This window comes from Myotis davidii, unplaced genomic scaffold (assembly GCF_000327345.1).
Source record: "Myotis davidii unplaced genomic scaffold, ASM32734v1 scaffold243, whole genome shotgun sequence".
Classification (NCBI taxonomy): domain Eukaryota; kingdom Metazoa; phylum Chordata; class Mammalia; order Chiroptera; family Vespertilionidae; genus Myotis; species Myotis davidii.
The window spans coordinates 736716-753833 of record NW_006295183.1 but is presented as its reverse complement, the minus strand read 5'-3'; the positions used below and the strand labels follow the sequence as shown (position 1 = coordinate 753833).

The 17118-nt window shown below is 53.5% G+C and overlaps 2 protein-coding genes and 1 long non-coding RNA gene across 5 annotated transcripts in view; 2 read left to right on the top strand and 1 right to left on the bottom strand.

The window, feature by feature from the left end:
• Positions 1-10917, top strand: part of EDC4 (enhancer of mRNA decapping 4) — an 11195-nt gene extending 278 nt beyond the window's left edge. Inside the window, exons 2-29 of one of the 2 annotated variants that reach the window (XM_015567832.1) lie at positions 2698-2862; positions 3249-3360; positions 3649-3748; positions 4002-4191; positions 4298-4445; positions 4534-4638; positions 4962-5071; positions 5154-5237; positions 5319-5414; positions 5515-5617; positions 5736-5916; positions 6010-6082; positions 6163-6254; positions 6318-6517; positions 6608-6720; positions 6813-6972; positions 7293-7726; positions 7803-7907; positions 7992-8144; positions 8230-8266; positions 8385-8562; positions 8671-8826; positions 8930-9045; positions 9150-9315; positions 9402-9588; positions 9677-9896; positions 9976-10139; positions 10362-10917. In XM_015567832.1, the coding sequence (XP_015423318.1) occupies positions 2698-2862; positions 3249-3360; positions 3649-3748; positions 4002-4191; positions 4298-4445; positions 4534-4638; positions 4962-5071; positions 5154-5237; positions 5319-5414; positions 5515-5617; positions 5736-5916; positions 6010-6082; positions 6163-6254; positions 6318-6517; positions 6608-6720; positions 6813-6972; positions 7293-7726; positions 7803-7907; positions 7992-8144; positions 8230-8266; positions 8385-8562; positions 8671-8826; positions 8930-9045; positions 9150-9315; positions 9402-9588; positions 9677-9896; positions 9976-10139; positions 10362-10554 (4141 nt within the window). In that variant the 3' untranslated portion in view covers positions 10555-10917. The remainder of the gene's footprint in view (positions 1-2697; positions 2863-3248; positions 3361-3648; positions 3749-4001; positions 4192-4297; positions 4446-4533; positions 4639-4961; positions 5072-5153; positions 5238-5318; positions 5415-5514; positions 5618-5735; positions 5917-6009; positions 6083-6162; positions 6255-6317; positions 6518-6607; positions 6721-6812; positions 6973-7292; positions 7727-7802; positions 7908-7991; positions 8145-8229; positions 8267-8384; positions 8563-8670; positions 8827-8929; positions 9046-9149; positions 9316-9401; positions 9589-9676; positions 9897-9975; positions 10140-10361) is intronic. The other variant, XM_015567833.1, reaches the window with a different exon arrangement.
• The window catches only part of LOC107184103, a 13637-nt gene continuing 4743 nt past the window's right edge, over positions 8225-17118 (bottom strand). The window contains exon 3 of the long non-coding RNA XR_001514923.1: positions 8225-8295. This is a non-coding gene — a long non-coding RNA (uncharacterized LOC107184103). The remainder of the gene's footprint in view (positions 8296-17118) is intronic.
• Positions 11102-12802, top strand: NRN1L (neuritin 1 like). Of its 2 annotated transcripts, none has more exons than XM_015567834.1 (3): positions 11102-11383; positions 12169-12274; positions 12410-12802. In XM_015567834.1, the coding sequence occupies exons 1-3, from the start codon at positions 11299-11301 to the stop codon at positions 12693-12695; spliced, it is 477 nt and encodes a 158-aa protein (XP_015423320.1). In that variant the 5' UTR covers positions 11102-11298; the 3' UTR covers positions 12696-12802. The 2 variants fall into 2 exon arrangements, with proteins under 2 accessions (XP_015423320.1, XP_015423321.1); XM_015567835.1 differs by having other exon boundaries at positions 11288-11383; positions 12165-12274.

Here is a 17118-nt window from a genome sequence, read left to right as displayed (position 1 = left end):
CGGCTGGAGCCAGGCTCGCCCTCAGGGCCTGCAGGCCCCTCCGGACCGGCTCTGCACCCTCCCGGCTGGTGAGGGCAGACGATGATGGTTAGAGCGGTAAACCCCTAAGCATGTTCCCAGAAGGGCGCAGACCCCGGGGCGATCCCTCCCCACCCCAGCGCCGGGCCTTTTTGCCTCGTCCTTCAGCGTCTCGGCCGAAGGTGAGGTGAGGCTCCTTCTCTTAAGCCGCGGGGCCCCCTTGGTTTCCTGGCCCCAAAGCCTCTGGTGTTGCTGGTACTGATCTGCGTGCCCAGCCCGTTTGCCGTAGTTCTGAGGCCTAACCGTGCTCTGTACGCTGAGTTCTGTGTCGAGACCTGGGCGCTATGCTGCGGAGCTGAGGATCCCCTCTGCAACTTGCCCTTCCCTCTAAACTAGAGACTTTAGGCATGCTTTCAGAAACTTTTCTGGAGGGAAAGTGGCCACTCCCAATTCTGTGTCCTCTCTGGGATTAAGGCAAATCACAGACTGCATGGCTCTGATTGAATGAGGCTACAAACATCCGCAAGCCCTGGTTCCTTTCCTTTCTTTTAAACTTTATTTGGGCTTGCAGTGATACTTCAGAGCTGCCCCTGCCCCCCCCCGGGGGGGGGAGGGGGCGGGCTAAGGAAGGTGTAACATAATGCTGTTGAGAGAGAGGAGTGGTTGGGTATGTTGATGGTACAGGGTGGGTGGGGTGGGGACTGGAGAGTGCCTGAGAACAGGTCTGAGAAAGGAGACAATGTTTAGGTTTTGTAGTATGAACAGTTTAGTAGTCAGGAAGGCATTCACAAAAAAGGAAACAGCCTGTGTGAAGGTACCGAAATTTCCTGGCAGGTTCAGCGACCTGTGAAGTTGTAGTGGTTGAAAGACCAGCTGTTGATGGTGGTTTAGGTGTGCAGTGTCCAGAGCTGAGAACTGGTGTTTCCTCAGACCCTGTTCATTGATGGGCTGCCTCCTGGACACCCCCTACTGGGGATGGAGCCTGCAACCTGAACATGTGCCTTTGACCAGAATCGAACCAGGGACCCTTCAGTCCACAGGCGGATGCTCTATCCACGGAGCCAAACCAGCCAGGGCCCTCAGACCCTGTTCTTAAACCTGCTGGGAGGCCCAGACTGGCTGCTACTGCAGCAGGCACTGGTGCTCACGCTGGGTGGGGTTAACTACCCCCTATTTCCTGAGAAAATCCATCTGCTGCCTGGAACCATGGAGCCCTTTGCACCAGGCCTGGAATGTGCTCCCTTTACTCATGAGCTTGGCTTGGGCCTTTCATGCTCCTCAGCTGCTAGGTAGACTAAACTCCACAAAGGTTTGGTAGAGCCTGGCATGGCCAACCTTGTGCCGTTTGTCCTCTGGATAGCCTTCCTGGGAGGGAGAGTGGTCAGCTTACCCCTGAGCAGCTGAAGTGGCTCTGATCCAAGTGAAGTGGCCTGGAGACTTTTTTTCTGAACTCCTTGTTTATTGATTGATGTTTTGATTCTCCTCTTTGTCAAGGAGCTCTGGCTTGTCTCCTCTCATTGGAGGACCATGTCAGACCCCAGATATTTTTGTGCCTAGAAACTTGATGTGATCCAGAATGTGGATCCTAGTCTCCTTGGCACCTGGGAGTTTTGGAGTGGTGTCAGAGTCTAGGAGGGTGCTTGAAACTCAGTGAATGCCAAACAACTAAAATGCTGTCTTTCCTGACTCAACACACTACCCCGTAGTGTCTCTCTTCTTTGTCCAGCTCTTCATGTTTATTCATCCTGAGTTTACCTGCCCAAGGTAGCTTCTTCTGAGCCATTTCTCTGTGGGGCAGGCTCCTTTCTTCCATACTTCCACATCTTATCTCTCCCCTCCCATGCCTTAGGAGCCCATCTTTTCTTCTCCAACCCCTGCCACTACCTCGGTCTAGCCCTGGTATCTCTCACCTAGATTCTCAACTATTCTGCATACTGCCTTAGAGCAATGAGCCCTCTGGCCAGTGCTGACCATGTCACCTTCCCTTTAAAAACTCTTGTGGTTCTCATCCCCACAGGGAGAATCTAAACACCTCACCCTCATACCTGATTCTTCTGGAGCCTTGTTTTCCCTTTATCCTTCCCATGTTTGTGTGTTCTAGCTACACTGGCTCTGATGGCAACTCTTCTATGAAATTTGTCCTGACCCGTCCCATGTCCTCCCTCACGTACACATAGTCCCTCTGTGTTGACTCACTCGGGCCTGAGTATTAATTGGTCTTAGCAGTGGTTCTCAACCTTCTGGCCCTTTAAATACAGTTCCTCATTTTGTGACCCAACCATAAAATTATTTTTGTTGCTACTTCGTAACTGTAATGTTGCTACTGTTATGAATTGTAATGTAAATATCTGATATGAAGGATGGTCATAGGCGATCCCTGTGAAAGGGTCATTAGACCACCAAAGGAGTCGCGACCCACAGGTTGAGAACCACTGCCTTAGAGGATCCTTGATGGCTTGCACCCCGCTCCCAGGTAGAAGAGCCTCATGCTCATCCTTGGTCCTGGTATGCATTGGGTTCACCTTACGTGTTATGGAATGAGAGATGAACAAAGGGCCTTCCTTCCCATAGACGTGTCTCAGTTGAGTGTTCCTGAGTACCTGATGGTTCTGGAGGGAGGCTCTGCAGGAAGAGAGGCCAGTAGGCAGGTGAAACAACCTCATGATAGTGGTCCTACCTGTCCTCAGGCCCCAGTGCAGAGAGCCAGCGGCCATCTAACACCTACAATGGTGACCTCAATGGGCTCCTGGTCCCAGACCCCCTCTGCTCAGGGGATGGTACTTCAGCAAACAAGCCTGGTCTCCGGTCCAAGCCATCCATTAACCTGCAGGAGAAGCAGGTCATGTGAGTACCTGGGAGATAATAGTGGTGGTGATGGTGTCTTTGGAATGTCTGTTAGCTAACGGCATGAGACGGGGGGAGAGAAGGGCTAGCAGCCTCTGCTGCTCCCACACTAGATGTCCTGGATGGAGCACTTAACCACATGGAGCTTGCCCTAGGATGAGGGGTGAGGACAAGATCAAGGGCTTGGCCTGGATCTAAAGTTTAGGTGCCTGATTTAACATTCCCAAGGAGGGAGGTGAGCTACCGGTCTGGGGATCAGTGGACCCAGAGCTATGCATCTGGGATTGGACACCTTCCCCATGGTAGCTATATCCTCTCCAAATTCCAACCCTGCCTATTGAAACTTGGGGTAAACAAGAGTTAAGTTTTTGCAACCCTCCCCGCAGCTGCCTCTCAGGAGATGACAGCTCTACCTGCATTGGGATTTTGGCCAAGGAGGTGGAGATTGTGGCCAGCAGTGACTCCAGCATCTCAAGCAAGGCACGGGGGAGCAACAAGGTACCAGGATGTTGTGGCATGTATGGTGGATGGGGCACACAATCTCTTCCTCTCCACTCTCATGCTGCCAGTTCCTATGGGGACCACCTTAACAGGTAGTAAGCCCCAGTCTTAGTAAGCCAGGGTTGGCTACCAAGTGTCTGGGAATCTGGCCCCAGGGGTTGTGATTGGGTGGCTGGGCTTGCACATGCAGCGTCTGCTGTCTGCAGGGATGCTGGGGAGCACCTAAGCTCTGGAAAGCTGTCCCAGCCCTCAGCTTCTACAACCTTCCTCACCCTTGGTTCTCAGGTGAAAATCCAGCCTGTCGCCAAGTATGACTGGGAGCAGAAATACTACTATGGCAACCTGATTGCTGTGTCCAACTCCTTCTTGGCCTATGCCATTCGGGGTGAGTTGGGTCAAGGGAGAGGAGGGGGGTGTTCTGCCGGAAGCTCCAGAGATGCAGATTCAGGATAAGGCCACTCAGCCCACTCAAATGTTAGGGATACAATGGAAGTCTTGTCTCTGCCAGGCCTTGGGGAGCTAAGTGGAAAAACCAAGCTTGAGATTGGTGGTAACACTGAGGCGGGCAAGGGCAGAGCTTCTCTGCTGCTGCCTGGGCTTAGACACTCACTATGGGCCAACCCCTGTCCTCATTCCAGCTGCTAACAATGGCTCAGCGATGGTGCGAGTGATCAGTGTCAGCACTTCGGAGCGGACCCTGCTCAAGGGCTTCACAGGCAGTGTGGCTGACCTGGCCTTCGCACACGTCAACTCTCCACAGTTGGCCTGCCTAGATGAGGCAGGAAACCTGTTCGTGTGGCACTTGGCTCTGGTTAATGGCAAAATTCAGTATCCTTTCCTTGGGATGGAATGGGGGGCTGAAAAAAGGTGGGCAGAGCTGGGGATGCCAGACACACTCATCATCCAGTTGTCTAATCCTTAACACCCCACTTAGAGAAGAGATTTTGGTCCATATCCGGCAGCCAGAGGGTACGCCACTGAACCACTTCCGTAGGATCATCTGGTGCCCCTTCATTCCCGAGGAGAGTGAAGACTGCTGTGAGGAGGGCAGCCCAATGGTGGCCCTGTTGCATGAGGACCGGGTGAGGAGGCTGGGCATAGGGAGAGGGCGTGGATAGAGCAGCCATGGTGTGGACATGGGCTGAACACTCACCTCTCTGTACCCTCCAGGCTGAGGTGTGGAACCTGGACATGCTCCGTTCCAACCACAGCACCTGGCCCGTGGATGTCAGCCAAATCAAGCAGGGCTTCATCATGGTAAAAGGCCACAGCACAGTAAGCCTGCAACGACTGCCTCCCTTCTCTTCCCCTTTTCTTATGTGTCTCATCTATTCCTCATACCCATAGCTGCTCAGATAGCTTTACTGGCATTCTGCCCATGGGGACACGGATCACAAAGTAACCTTTACCTGGGGAGCTCACGTCTAATGTGCACCCCATGGGTCTAGTCTTTATGACCCTCCTCCCAATTATTCAGTCTTTCACGCAAACATGCAGATCCACTGTGGGTCAGGCCAGCTCACTGTCATTCTCATCTGAGATGGCCTTGCTCCACCTCTAGTCAGGTGGTAAAGCAAGGCTCTTTGGGTTCTTCCCAGTACCTGAGTGAAGGGGCCCTCTCACCTGATGGGACTGTCCTGGCTACAGCAAGCCATGATGGCTTTGTCAAGTTCTGGCAGATCTACATTGAGGGGCAGGACGAGCCAAGGTAAGGCAGGAGCTGAGGGACCAGGAACCCCCAGGTAGGGGACTAGATCACCTACTCAGGTCCCTCATCTGCCTGCTTGCAGATGTCTGCATGAATTGAAGCCTCATGATGGGCGGCCACTCTCCTGCCTCCTATTTTGTGACAACCACAAGAAACAGGACCCTGAGTGAGTGAGTGGGCAGGCAAGCGGGTGATGCACTGGACCTTGGGCTCCCAGCCAGTCACTCAGTGTCTTATTGCTTTGCAGGGTCCCTTTCTGGAGGTTTCTCATTACTGGTGCTGACCAGAATCAGGAGTTAAAGATGTGGTGCACAGTGTCTTGGACCTGCCTGCAGACCATTCGGTAAGCACAAGCTGGGGAGCTAGACAGGGGGTAGCAGGGTTGGGGATGTGAGTTCTTTCCACTCTCTTAGGCTCATTCATCCTGCCTTGTGGCCTCCCAGTTTCTCCCCAGATATCTTCAGCTCAGTGAGTGTGCCCCCTAGCCTCAAAGTTTGCTTGGACCTATCAGCAGAATACCTGATTCTCAGCGATGTACAACGGAAGGTAGACTGCATTGGGGACACCTCGGGCAGAGTTGGTATCATGGGGCAGGTAGGGATATGTGGCACGTCCACAGCCTTCACAGCCCCTGAGCTCAGCTGTGAATGCGCTGCCTGTGCAGGTCCTTTATGTGATGGAGCTGCTGCAGAACCAGGAAGAAGGCCGTGCCTGCTTCAGTTCCATCTCTGAGTTCCTGCTCACTCACCCTGTACTGAGCTTCGGTATCCAGGTGGTGAGTCGCTGCCGGCTGCGGCACACGGAGGTGCTGCCTGCTGAGGAAGAGAACGACAGCCTCGGGGCTGGTGAGCTGCTCAGGGTCGGGGCTATATGTTGGTATGTCGGGAGTGCCAAGGCACAGAGGGCCAGGGGTTTAGTTGTCCACATTGTCCTTGCAGATGGGACCCACGGAGCTGGTGCCATGGAGTCTGCAGCCGGTGTGCTCATCAAGCTCTTCTGTGTGCATACTAAGTGAGTGTGCCCTGTCTGCCCCTCCTCACCCTACTGACTCTGGCCCCTTTGAGCCCTCTCCTATTCTCTTCTTCCTGAAGGGCATTGCAAGATGTGCAGATCCGCTTCCAGCCACAGCTCAACCCTGATGTGGTGGCCCCACTCCCCACCCACACTGCCCATGAGGATTTTGGTGAGTAAGGGGTGAGAGGGAAGCAGGTTAAGGCCAGGGTCTGAGATCTGACTAAGGTGGCAGATTTCCCCACAGCATTTGGAGAATCTCGGCCCGAACTGGGCGCCGAGGGCCTGAGTTCAGCTACTCACGGCTCCCAGCCTGATCTCCGACGCATTGTGGAGCTACCTGCACCCGCTGACTTCCTTAGTCTGAGCAGTGAGACCAAGCCCAAGCTGATGACACCTGACGCCTTCATGACACCTAGCACCTCCTTGCAACAGGTGTGCTGGGGCTGGGCTTGGGGTTTAGGGCAGGGGGACCTGGGAATCCTTACCCATCGGCCACAGCTCTTACTCTCTGCATCTCCCCAGATTGCTTCATCCCCTAGTAATAGCAGCAGTAGCAGCAGCAGCAGCAGCAGCTCCTCTCTTACAGCTGTATCTGCCATGAGCAGTACCTCAGCTGTGGACCCCTCCTTGCCCAGGTGAAGTGAGGGTCAGAGTTGGGGGATGGCGAGGGTTGGTGCCAGCTGATGCCAAGCTCTGGTTGCTTATGCCTCAGCCTTCCTGCCATCAGGCCACCTGAGGAGCTGACCTTGAGCCCCAAGCTGCAGCTGGATGGCAGTCTGACAATGAGCAGCAGCGGCGGCAGCAGCCTGCAGACAAGCCCACGCAGCCTCCTGCCCAGCCTGCTCCCAGGTCCAGCTGACAAATTGACTCCCAAAGGGCCTGGACAGGTGCGTGAGTGTGAAATGCAGGTTAGCAGGTATATAACATCAGGAAGGTCGGAGCAGTCTTCTATAGCACCCTGTCTCCTTGTCCTGTTCTGCTTCAAGTGGCCCATATTTCCCTTGAGGTCATCTCAGCCTCCCATGTTCCCTGCAGGGCAGCTCCTCAGCCTATCCATTCCTACCTCCTCTCCTCCAGAGCTGTGGCTGTCTTTTACTGCATCCCCCTTCCCCACTGTCCCTCGCATCACTGCCAACACCAGTGCCTTGTCTGTGTTTCCCCCTCCCCTATTTCCTTCCATCTAAGTCCCCATTTTGGCCCACTTCAGGTACCTACTGCTGCCTCTGCACTTGCCCTGGAACTGCAGGAAGTAGAGCCTTTGGGGCTACCCCAGGCTTCCCCCAGCCGTACCCGCTCTCCGGATGTTATCTCCTCGGCTTCCACTGCCCTGTCCCAGGACATCCCTGAGATCGCATCTGAGGCCCTGTCCCGTGGCTTTGGCTCCTCTGCTCCTGAGGACCTTGAGCCAAACAGTATGGCCTCAGCTGCCTCTGCACTACATCTGCTGTCCCCACGCCCCCGGCCAGGGCCTGAGCTGGGCCCCCAGCTTAGCCTGGATGGAGGCCCGGGGGATGGGGATCGGCATAGTACCCCTTCCCTTCTGGAGGCAGCCTTGACCCAGGAGGCCACAGCCCCTGACAGTCAGGTCTGGCCAACAGCACCAGACATTACTCGGGAGACCTGCAGCAGTCTCGCAGAAAGGTGAGGAGCTTGGGAGGGGGAAAGTATACTGATGCTAAGGGATTCAGATGGTCATCTGAGTCGGCCGTCCTCCCAGCCCTAGGAATGGCCTTCAGGAAAAGCATAAGAGCCTGGCCTTCCACCGACCACCTTATCACTTGCTGCAGCAACATGACAGCCAGGACACCAGCGCTGAACAAAGGTAGATGTCACTCGACAGCCTTTCTCTCACAAGGGAGGGCCAGCAAGTGGTAGGCACTTAGGCCTCTCTCTCCCCTTTTCACAGTGACCACGATGATGAGGTGGCCAGCCTTGCCTCTGCTGCAGGGGGCTTTAGCACCAAAGTTCCCACTCCACGACTGCCTGCCAAGGACTGGAAGACTAAGGGATCCCCTCGGAGCTCACCCAAGCTCAAGAGGAAGGGCAAAAAGGATGATGGGTAGGAGAGGTCCTGGGGCCAGGGAGAGGGGTGGTCCCTAGGCTGCCTGCATGACTTGGCCTGAGGTGTTTCTCGCCTATGGCAGGGATTCAGCTGTGGGATCCCGGCTCACGGAGCACCAGGTGAGTGAGCAAATACCCTTTCTACTTCTCTCAGGGTGGGGAAGAGCTCTGGGCCATTCCCTAGTCTAGTGCGTGGGGACAAGTGGGGTAGGCATATGATTGTTGGTGCTACTGGCAGGTGGCAGAGCCCCCTGAGGACTGGCCAGCACTAATTTGGCAACAGCAGAGAGAGCTGGCGGAGCTGCGGCACAGCCAAGAAGAGCTGCTGCAGCGTCTGTGCACCCAGCTCGAAGGCCTGCAGAGCACCGTCACAGGCCACGTGGAACGTGCCCTCGAGTCTCGGCATGAACAGGAGCGTATCCTTGTGGGCAGTGACCTGGCATGGCAGAGGGATAGGGGCAGCTGCAGCATTCTTAGAAGGGAAATGGGACTTGCTCCAGGCCTGTTCCTTAACTACAGTGCAGAGCGGCGGCTGGAGCGGGCACTGGCCGAGGGGCAGCAGCGGGGGGGGCAGCTGCAGGAACAGCTGACACAACAGCTGTCCCAGGCACTGTCTTCAGCTGTGGCTGGGCGACTAGAGCGGAGTATACGGGATGAGATCAAGAAGACGGTGCCTCCATGTGAGTTTTGCATGGAGACTTCTGGATGGGCTGGATGGGAGTGGGCCCCTACCTGTCAAGCTTCTTCTCGTGGCTCCACCTCTCCCTCCACACCCTGCCCCAGGTGTCTCTAGGAGTCTGGAGCCTGTGGCAGGCCAACTGAACACCTCAGTAGCCACCAAGCTCACTGCTGTGGAGGGTAGCATGAAAGAGAATATCTCCAAGCTGCTGAAGTCCAAGGTGCTAAAGGGTCAAAGATGAAGGAGGTTGGTAGTGGGTGGGGTTGGTCAGGCCAGCTTGGGCTCAGGCTTTTGGCTCGACCCGGCCCCTCCCTCTCCCCCCAGAACTTGACAGATGCCATCGCCCGAGCAGCTGCAGACACGTTACAGGGGCCCATGCAGGCCGCCTACCGTGAAGCCTTCCAGAGTGTGGTGCTGCCTGCCTTTGAGAAGAGCTGCCAGGCTATGTTCCAGCAGATCAATGATAGTTTCCGACTGGGCACACAGGAATGTGAGTGGAGTCATATGCTCCAGGGTGGAGGAGGGGCTATCCTCCTCTTCCCCATCACTCTCATGGCCCCCATGGTCAACTTTCAGACTTGCAACAGCTAGAGAGCCACATGAAGAGCCGGAAGGTGCGAGAGCAGGAGGCGAGGGAGCCTGTATTAGCTCAGCTGCGGGGCCTGGTCAGCACACTGCAGGGCGCCACTGAGCAGATGGCAGCCACTGTGTCCAGCAGTGTTCGGGCTGAAGTGCAGCACCAGCTGCATGTGGCTGTGGGCAGGTGTGTGTGTAGGGTCCTGGGCAAGGTGGTAGGTTTGGAAAGGGCCACACCAGACTCCCTACTTCATCTCCCTCATTTCCCTTTGCAGCCTGCAGGAGTCCATTTTAGCACAGGTACAGCGCATTGTTAAGGGTGAGGTGAGTGTGGCTCTCAAGGAGCAGCAGGCCGCCGTCACCTCTAGCATCATGCAGGCCATGCGCTCAGCTGCTGGCACACCTGTCCCTACTACCCACCTCGACTGCCAGGCCCAGCAAGCCCATATCCTGCAGCTGCTGCAGCAGGGCCACCTCAATCAGGCCTTCCAGCAGGTATGCCAGGCATTAGGCCCAGCTAAGGCTTAAGTGTCTCCTGACAAGGCCCACACACTAAATGCTATTCTCTCCCCAGGCCCTGACAGCTGCTGACCTGAACCTGGTGCTATATGTTTGTGAAACTGTGGACCCGGGCCAGGTTTTTGGGCAGCCACCCTGCCCACTCTCCCAGCCTGTGCTCCTTTCCCTCATCCAGCAGCTGGCCTCTGACCTTGGCACTCGAACTGACCTCAAGCTAAGGTGAGTGGGCGCAGTTGGACTAGGAGATGGGCTCAGGTGGAGGTGGGGGAACAGCTCAAAGCAGACTCCAGCTCTAGCCTGACTCCCTCCCTAATTCTCTCCACCAGTTCCCTTTGCCTGGAGGGTTCCTTTGTTAGGCATCCGTGTCGGCCTCAGTGCCACCAGGGGGCGCTCCCATCTGCCGGAGCCCACCTGTAGCCTGTACCTTTCCTCCGTCCTTAGCTACTTGGAAGAGGCTGTGATGCATCTGGACCACAGTGACCCTGTCACTCGGGACCACATGGGCTCCGTCATGGCCCAGGTGCGCCAGAAGCTCTTCCAGTTCCTGCAGGCCGAACCACACAACTCACTCAGCAAAGTGGCCCGGCGTCTCAGTCTCATGTTGCATGGCCTTGCGACCCCCAGCCTCCCTTAGCTAAACCTACCGTGCTCTGGGGTGGGGTGGCACTGAAGGCCAGTAGACGGGCCTAGGCCAAAGCAGGGTCATGTCTGCTCTGTACCTGCTCAGGCTTCCACCTCTGCACCTCTGAGGTGGTTGAGGGGGTGAGCACTGGCTGTGGTCTACTGGTTATGGTAGCCAGCAGATTTAGGCTGGGCCCAGGGTGGGTATTGTGCCTTCTTGGGTTCTGCCATGCCTGGAGCATGACTCCCTGAGATTGTGACACCACTTGAGTTGAATTTTCCATGTTCCTTTTTACCTCTGTTTTGGATCTTTTTGTTTTTGAAAAACATTAAGGAATTCAATTAAATGCTTTTTGAATAAAATGGAATATGTGTGCTTTTGGTGTGTCTTTGGAGTGACTTTGATAACTGCTCTCTATTCCTTGGCCTTTTCTCCTTTTGTAGAGCTCTGTCACGGCCAACCCACTCCATGGTCCTGGCCACCCACCCTCATCAGCTTTCCTACATCTCCCCTCTCCATCCCTGGGCCAAGGGCCCTGGGCTCAGCTTAGCCAGCAGTGATCCCCTGGGCTCCTATCTCTAGGGTCCCTCTTTGTCAACTTGCCTACTGATTTGCCTACTGGTGGTGGGGCTGCCTGCTGGCTTTGAAGCCCCGCCCCCAGCTCCCATCCAATCACAGTCCCTCCTTCTGGAGGCTGGGCTGAAGGGCTGTACTCCTAGCGGAGCTGCTAGTTCTGGCACTAGCTCCCAGCCGGGGATGATGCTGTGCTGCTGCTGTCACCGCTGCCAGCGACTGGCCCATGCGGTGGGGCTGTTGCTGCTGCTGCTGTTACCACCACTCGGTGAGTGCAGGCATACTAGACCTGGGCCTTACACCCTCATCAGGCTGGGTGTAGGGTGTGTGGGAGCTGGGGCACAGCCTTTCTGGGCGCTGGGAGCCAGTGTGGCAAGGAGGTGCAAGGGCTCTATGGAGGGAATAATGTGTACTCGTGTCTTTAGACCTGAAAGTGAGGGGTGTGAACTGAGCCCTGGTTGTGGGGGAAAGACCTCAAAATTTCACAGCCCCCATTCTGATAAAGGGAAGACATAGTCTTTGGTGAGACTTAGACTAGCTTTGGGGTCCTCTGAGGTCTTCTGTTAGGATCTGGCCTGGATCCTGATACCCTCTATCTTGCCCTAACTGTCTGAAATACTTGTTTTGGATGGGGTGGGAAAGCCAAGCAAAGTTCGTCTAAACTGCAGAGAGACTGGATGATGCTTGGGAGGGGAAGTGTGGCCCTGGACACTGCCCCCCTTTATGTTGTCCTGGCTCCTTCATTCGGATCATCTTTACCCGACTTGGGGCTGCAGAAGCCCCAGAAGCTCAGAGGAAGAGCTGACCCCTGGGCTGTGAGGACACTACCCTGCCTTCCTCCACATTGACTCTGTTCAGTCCCACCTAGAACAGAGCCCAGGCAGGTGATCCCAGGTGTGCCCCTCATTTCCCCGGGGTACCTCTTTCACGCTGAGTCATGTCCCCATAGCGTGCCAGAGTAAATAAGCCCCTGGGAGTTGGGAGGTGGGCCAGTTCATCCTATCAACTATTTTCCACCCCTAACCCCAGTCCTTTTATCTTCACTGGAGGCAGCTGCCGTGGGCCAAAGCCGCTGTGACATGTACCAGGGCTTTGCCAAGTGTCTCATCCGCTTGGGGGATGGCATGGGTCACGGAGGCGAGCTGGAGACCATCTGCAGGTAAGAGCAGGTGCATGGACAGCAGCCTGACCCTCTACTCTCCGTGCCTGACCCTCTACTCTCCGTGCCTGAACCTCTTCCCATTCCAAAGCCTCCTTGTCCCACCTAACTCCCCTCATCCCATGCCCTGAACAGGTCTTGGAATGACTTCCACACCTGCGCCTCTCAAGTTCTGTCGAGCTGCCCGAAGGAGGCGGCTGCGGTGTGGGAGTCACTACAGCAAGAAGCTCGTCGGACCCCACACCCAGATAACTTGCACACTCTGTGTGGCAGCCCTGTGCACGTCTGGGAGCATGGTGCAGGCCCCGAGACCAACCAGGAGACACTGAGGGGGACAGCACCTGCCCTAACCCCAGCCCCTGCTCCCCTGCTGCTGGCGGCTGCTCTGGCATTTGTTTGCCTCCTGGGGCCTCTGGCCTAGCCATTGGGGTCAAGTAGCAGTGCCCCTGCTGCCACCCCAGCTCTGGTGGCTGTCCTTGAAGCTCTGTAAGGTGCATTCAGCTTTCATTAAAGGTATTTATATTTGTACTGAGCTCCTTTCTTTCTTCTGGCTGCTCACTGCTTGACTGAGACGGAGGCCTCCAGAAGCTGATCCCCAAGACAGAATGGGCAGGGCCCAAGGCTGCCACAGGGGACTCCGCCTTTCTCCTTGCAAACACTCATTTCCCAGGGGCAGTGCCGAGCTTTCCATTACGTGCAGGTTCCAGCACCTCTAGTGGTCTGTCCTCCCAGGTTGGTATTCCTAGCCCTACCTGGCCACCAGGGACCCTGTGAGGTGGTGGAGTGTCTCATCCTACTCCTCACTATCCCACCCCTACCCCCCAGGTTCATTCTAGACTCCAGACTCCTGACCATCTCACCTCCTCTGCTGATCCGTAGCCTTTAAGACAACTCAAACTAAGTGCTCTGTCCTGTCCCTCTGTGGGGTCCTGTCCATCTGAGGGGAGCCTGTTTCAGAAGGTGGGGAGCCCCTGGTTGGAATTTACATTCAATTCCCCAAAGTGACCTGGAGCTGCTGAAACTCGAGTCACAATGAGGGTTCCCCTGGCCTCTGCTCTCCACAAGCTTGTTCTTTGAGAGGAGGTGTACAGCGTGAAATAAAACAATCCCAGAAGGCATTCTGGAAGCACAGAATGGGAGTGTGGTGTGAGGTGCCCCTGTTCATCCTGGAGGAGAGGAAGAGCAAGATTCAGCATGAGGGAAGGAAGGGTCTCAGGGTGAGATCCTCTTTTGTTCAGTCTCCTACCACCAGCACCAGGACCCTATTCCAAACCACCACCCCACAGTGGGCACGGCATGGCGTCCTCTGTGGCTTCTACTCTCACTCCCTCCGCTTTATTCTCCATTATCTATATTGAAAAACTGATTCTGCTGTTAAGCTTCTTCTCACTGTCTAGGAGGCCCTACATAAGCCAGCTCTGCCCACAGTTTATCAGTCTACCCCAACTCTCTTCTGTAGCAGCACAGAGGAGAGGAGTGATCTACCGATCCAGCCCCTGGGGTCAGGGGAAGCTTCAGAGAAGGAGCATGATAGGGGCAATAGGAGGTAAGGATGGAGGCTTACAAGTGGCGGAGGAGAGGTGGGGCTGATTTGGAGAGGGCATCACAAGAGGGGCCCAAAAGAATCAGTTGGGAGGGAGGGAGAGAGAGATGGGCGGGAACCCACATCTAGGCAGGCCAGATTTACACTAAAGCCCATCCTGGGAGCTGTGCCCTCAGGACAGAATCAGGCCTGAGAGGACCCTTGCAGAGGCTCCAGAGTGACAAGTGCTTCCAGAGACCTCCACCCACATATGTGGGAGTCCTATTTCAATCCCCTGCTGGGGTCCCCAGTGTCCGAGACGAGAGTGGCCTTCCCATTCCCATTAGGTCAGGTGCTTCCATTAACTCCCTCTCTGCCCTATCTTTGCTCCTGTGCTTCGTTTTCCTGTGCTTTTATCCCCACTTCTCTCCCCACCAGCACTACCCACCTTCAGAAAAACAACACTCCCAGATCTGCCCCTCTTTGACCACCAGCATTTTCCAGAAGGAAAGACCATACTTTTATTCCTCTGGGTCTTTGCACGTCTATTCTCTGTACCCTTCCCCATTTTCTCCTGGTGAATTTCTTTCTTGTTCAGCATCACCTCCTCCAGGAAATATTTTCTACCCTGACTCCAAACTGAATCAGCAGCCTCCTACAGGTCCACATAGCTCGCGGGCTCTCGTCTATCTCCGTACTGATAACAGCACTAGCTTATGACTGTCTGGGTCTGGGTCAGAATTCCTGTCTATGTACTCCCCAAGGGTCCTCTTTGTATTTCTACTACCCGATCTAGGGCTGGGTGTAAAGAATATACTTGTGGGAGCTGTGGAATGAAAGATAGAATCTCTAAGTCCAGCATAGGAAATGTTAACAGTCAGCAAGCGCTTGGGCTGAGAATGTCTGGCCTTACTGTCAGAAGGGATGGTGCTGGGGCTCCAGACCCCAAAAGTCTTCCCAGAGCCACTCTTGATAGCAGGGGCTGACTGCTCTGGCCAGCCACAGCAGGGATTACCATCCTCCTGGTGTGACCTACTTTCGCCTGGTGTTTGCTCCCTAAATCCTTGCTCTTCCCTGGAATTGAGTGACCTGGAGTGTGTGTATGGGTTTGGTGGTGGGGACAGAATCTGCTCTCTGGCTAAGGGCTTAAGAGCTTTGTGTATTTTATCCCAAAGCTGGGGGAGAGAGGTAAGCTGATAGTCATACAGACTGGACCCTGGATACAGCCACCCAGGTCAGAGCATCATGGGGCAGTGTTTCTCACATTGGCAGCTCTGCAGACATGAAACAGCCCTAGTGGTTAGAACGTCGGCCTGCCAACTGAAGGGTTGCAGGTTCGATTCCAGTCAAGGGCACATACGTCAGTTGTAAGCTTTATCACTGGCAACCAGTTGATGTGTCTCTCTTACATTCATATTTCTCTGTCTCTCCCTCTCCTTTCCACACTCTAAAAAATTAATTGAAAAAATATCCTTGGGTGAGGATTAACAAAAAAAAAGTTCATAATTCCCTACTAAATTAAACAGACAATATTTATTGGTGTTAATTCACTTTTAGGTTTAAAGTATAACATTAGCTTATATCAGTGATTTTCAACCTTTTTCATCTCGTGACACAATGTAATCACTAAAATTCTTCAGCACACCAAAAAATATATTTTTTGCCACTCTGCCAAAAAAATTGTTATATCCTGGCCAGGTGTGGCTTAGTGGTTGAGTATTGAACCAGGAGGTCATAGTTTGATTCCAGATCAGGGCACAAACTTGGGTTTGGGGCTCCTTTTTTGGCAGGGGGTATGCAGGTGGCAGCCAGTTAATGATTCTCTCTCATCATTGATGTTTTTATCTCTCTCTGAAATCAATTTTAAAAAATTGGTATACTTTTGATTTATTCACATCAGACAGCTATTGTGTTGGCTGTTGTCATTTTTTGTACTTGACAATCCAAGGGAAAAGAGGTCAGTGCCCCTGGCTAAATAGTCAGGTATTGCATGTTTTAAAAATTCTTGCAGCACACTGGTTGAAAATTGCTGGCTTGTCCAGCTGGCATCGCTCAGTGCTTGAGCATCGATCTATGAACCAGGAGGTCACGGTTCAATTCCCTGTCAGGGCACATGCCTGGGTTGCAGGCTCGATCCCCAGTGGGGGGGTGCAGGAGGCAGCCAATCAATGATTCTCTCTCATCATTAATGTTTCCATCTCTCTCCCTCTCCCCTCCTCTCTGAAATCAATAAAAATATATATATTTTTAAAAAATGGCTGGCTTATGTAGTCCATTAAAGAGTGGCGGTGACCCTTTCGGTGGGCACAACACTGAGAAATCGCCAGGACCAATGAGCTTTTTAGGTGTGTACATTCTCTAATTTTATTCCCAGTCAGGGTACATGCCTGGTTTCGGACTTCATCCCCAATAGGGGCCATGCAGGAGGCAGTCAATCAATGTTTCTCTTTCATCAATGTTTCTAGCTCTCTATCTCTCTCCCTTCCTCTCTGTAAAAAATCAATAAAATATATTTTTAAGAAAAGACAGTTCCATGTGCAAAGTAAGTGTTCATTCAACAAAGACTTGTTGAATAAATGAACAGATTGAAATTAGGAAGATGGATGGAGATTACAATCCTTTTATTACCTCCAGCATCTATTCCCCAGCCCTCTGCAATTTGGGTTGTTTGTATAGTGAAACAATTCTGATCCTATAGAGAAGTCATTGTGAATAGTAACAAGATTTTTTTTAAAAAATCTACTTGCTTTGCAGTCTTAGGATTCACTTAAATTCAATAACAACAACAAAAATGAAAACAAAAAATATGTTATCCTAAATTGGCCCAAGACTAAAGACCAATCCTCAAGTTAACCATTTGCAACTCCTCTGAGATGGAGGCCAAATTTAACCCATCTGAGTGCCTGATTTATTTTAACTGCAGTTTTCAAAAAATAGATTTAATATAATTTAAATTGATCCTTTGCGGAGTTCCAGCGGCACTTCCAGAAACCTGTTGAAACGCATTTTGTCCCCAACCTTGTATGACAGAGCACCCTCCACTCTAACCGGAAACTTGAAACGTTCTCCCTACGCAGTTCCTCCTTTTCCTTTGTTTTTAAATTAATCTTTTTAATTTTTCAGTTCACATTAAATATTAATGTATATTAGTTCTCGGTGTACCTTCTTTTTCTATAACAGGTTCCTCTCGCAGCCTACGAACGTCTTTGTACAAGTTAGACATCCCCCGCCTCCTAGAGAGACAGTCCTGGCCCTGAAGGCGTTGATTGGCAGGCCACGCTTGGAGCGCCCCCAACCGCGTAGCCGGCCCTCCCGAGGCCCC

Excerpts from the sequence above, each read along its gene's own strand:
- NRN1L (XM_015567834.1), top strand. The coding sequence starts at position 11,299 with ATGATGCTGTGCTGCTGCTGTCACCGCTGCCAGCGACTGGCCCATGCG. Across the intron at positions 11,384-12,168 it reads GCTGCTGTTACCACCACTCG|CTGCCGTGGGCCAAAGCCGC; the intron begins GTGAGTGCAGGC and ends CACTGGAGGCAG. Across the intron at positions 12,275-12,409 it reads GAGCTGGAGACCATCTGCAG|GTCTTGGAATGACTTCCACA; the intron begins GTAAGAGCAGGT and ends TGCCCTGAACAG.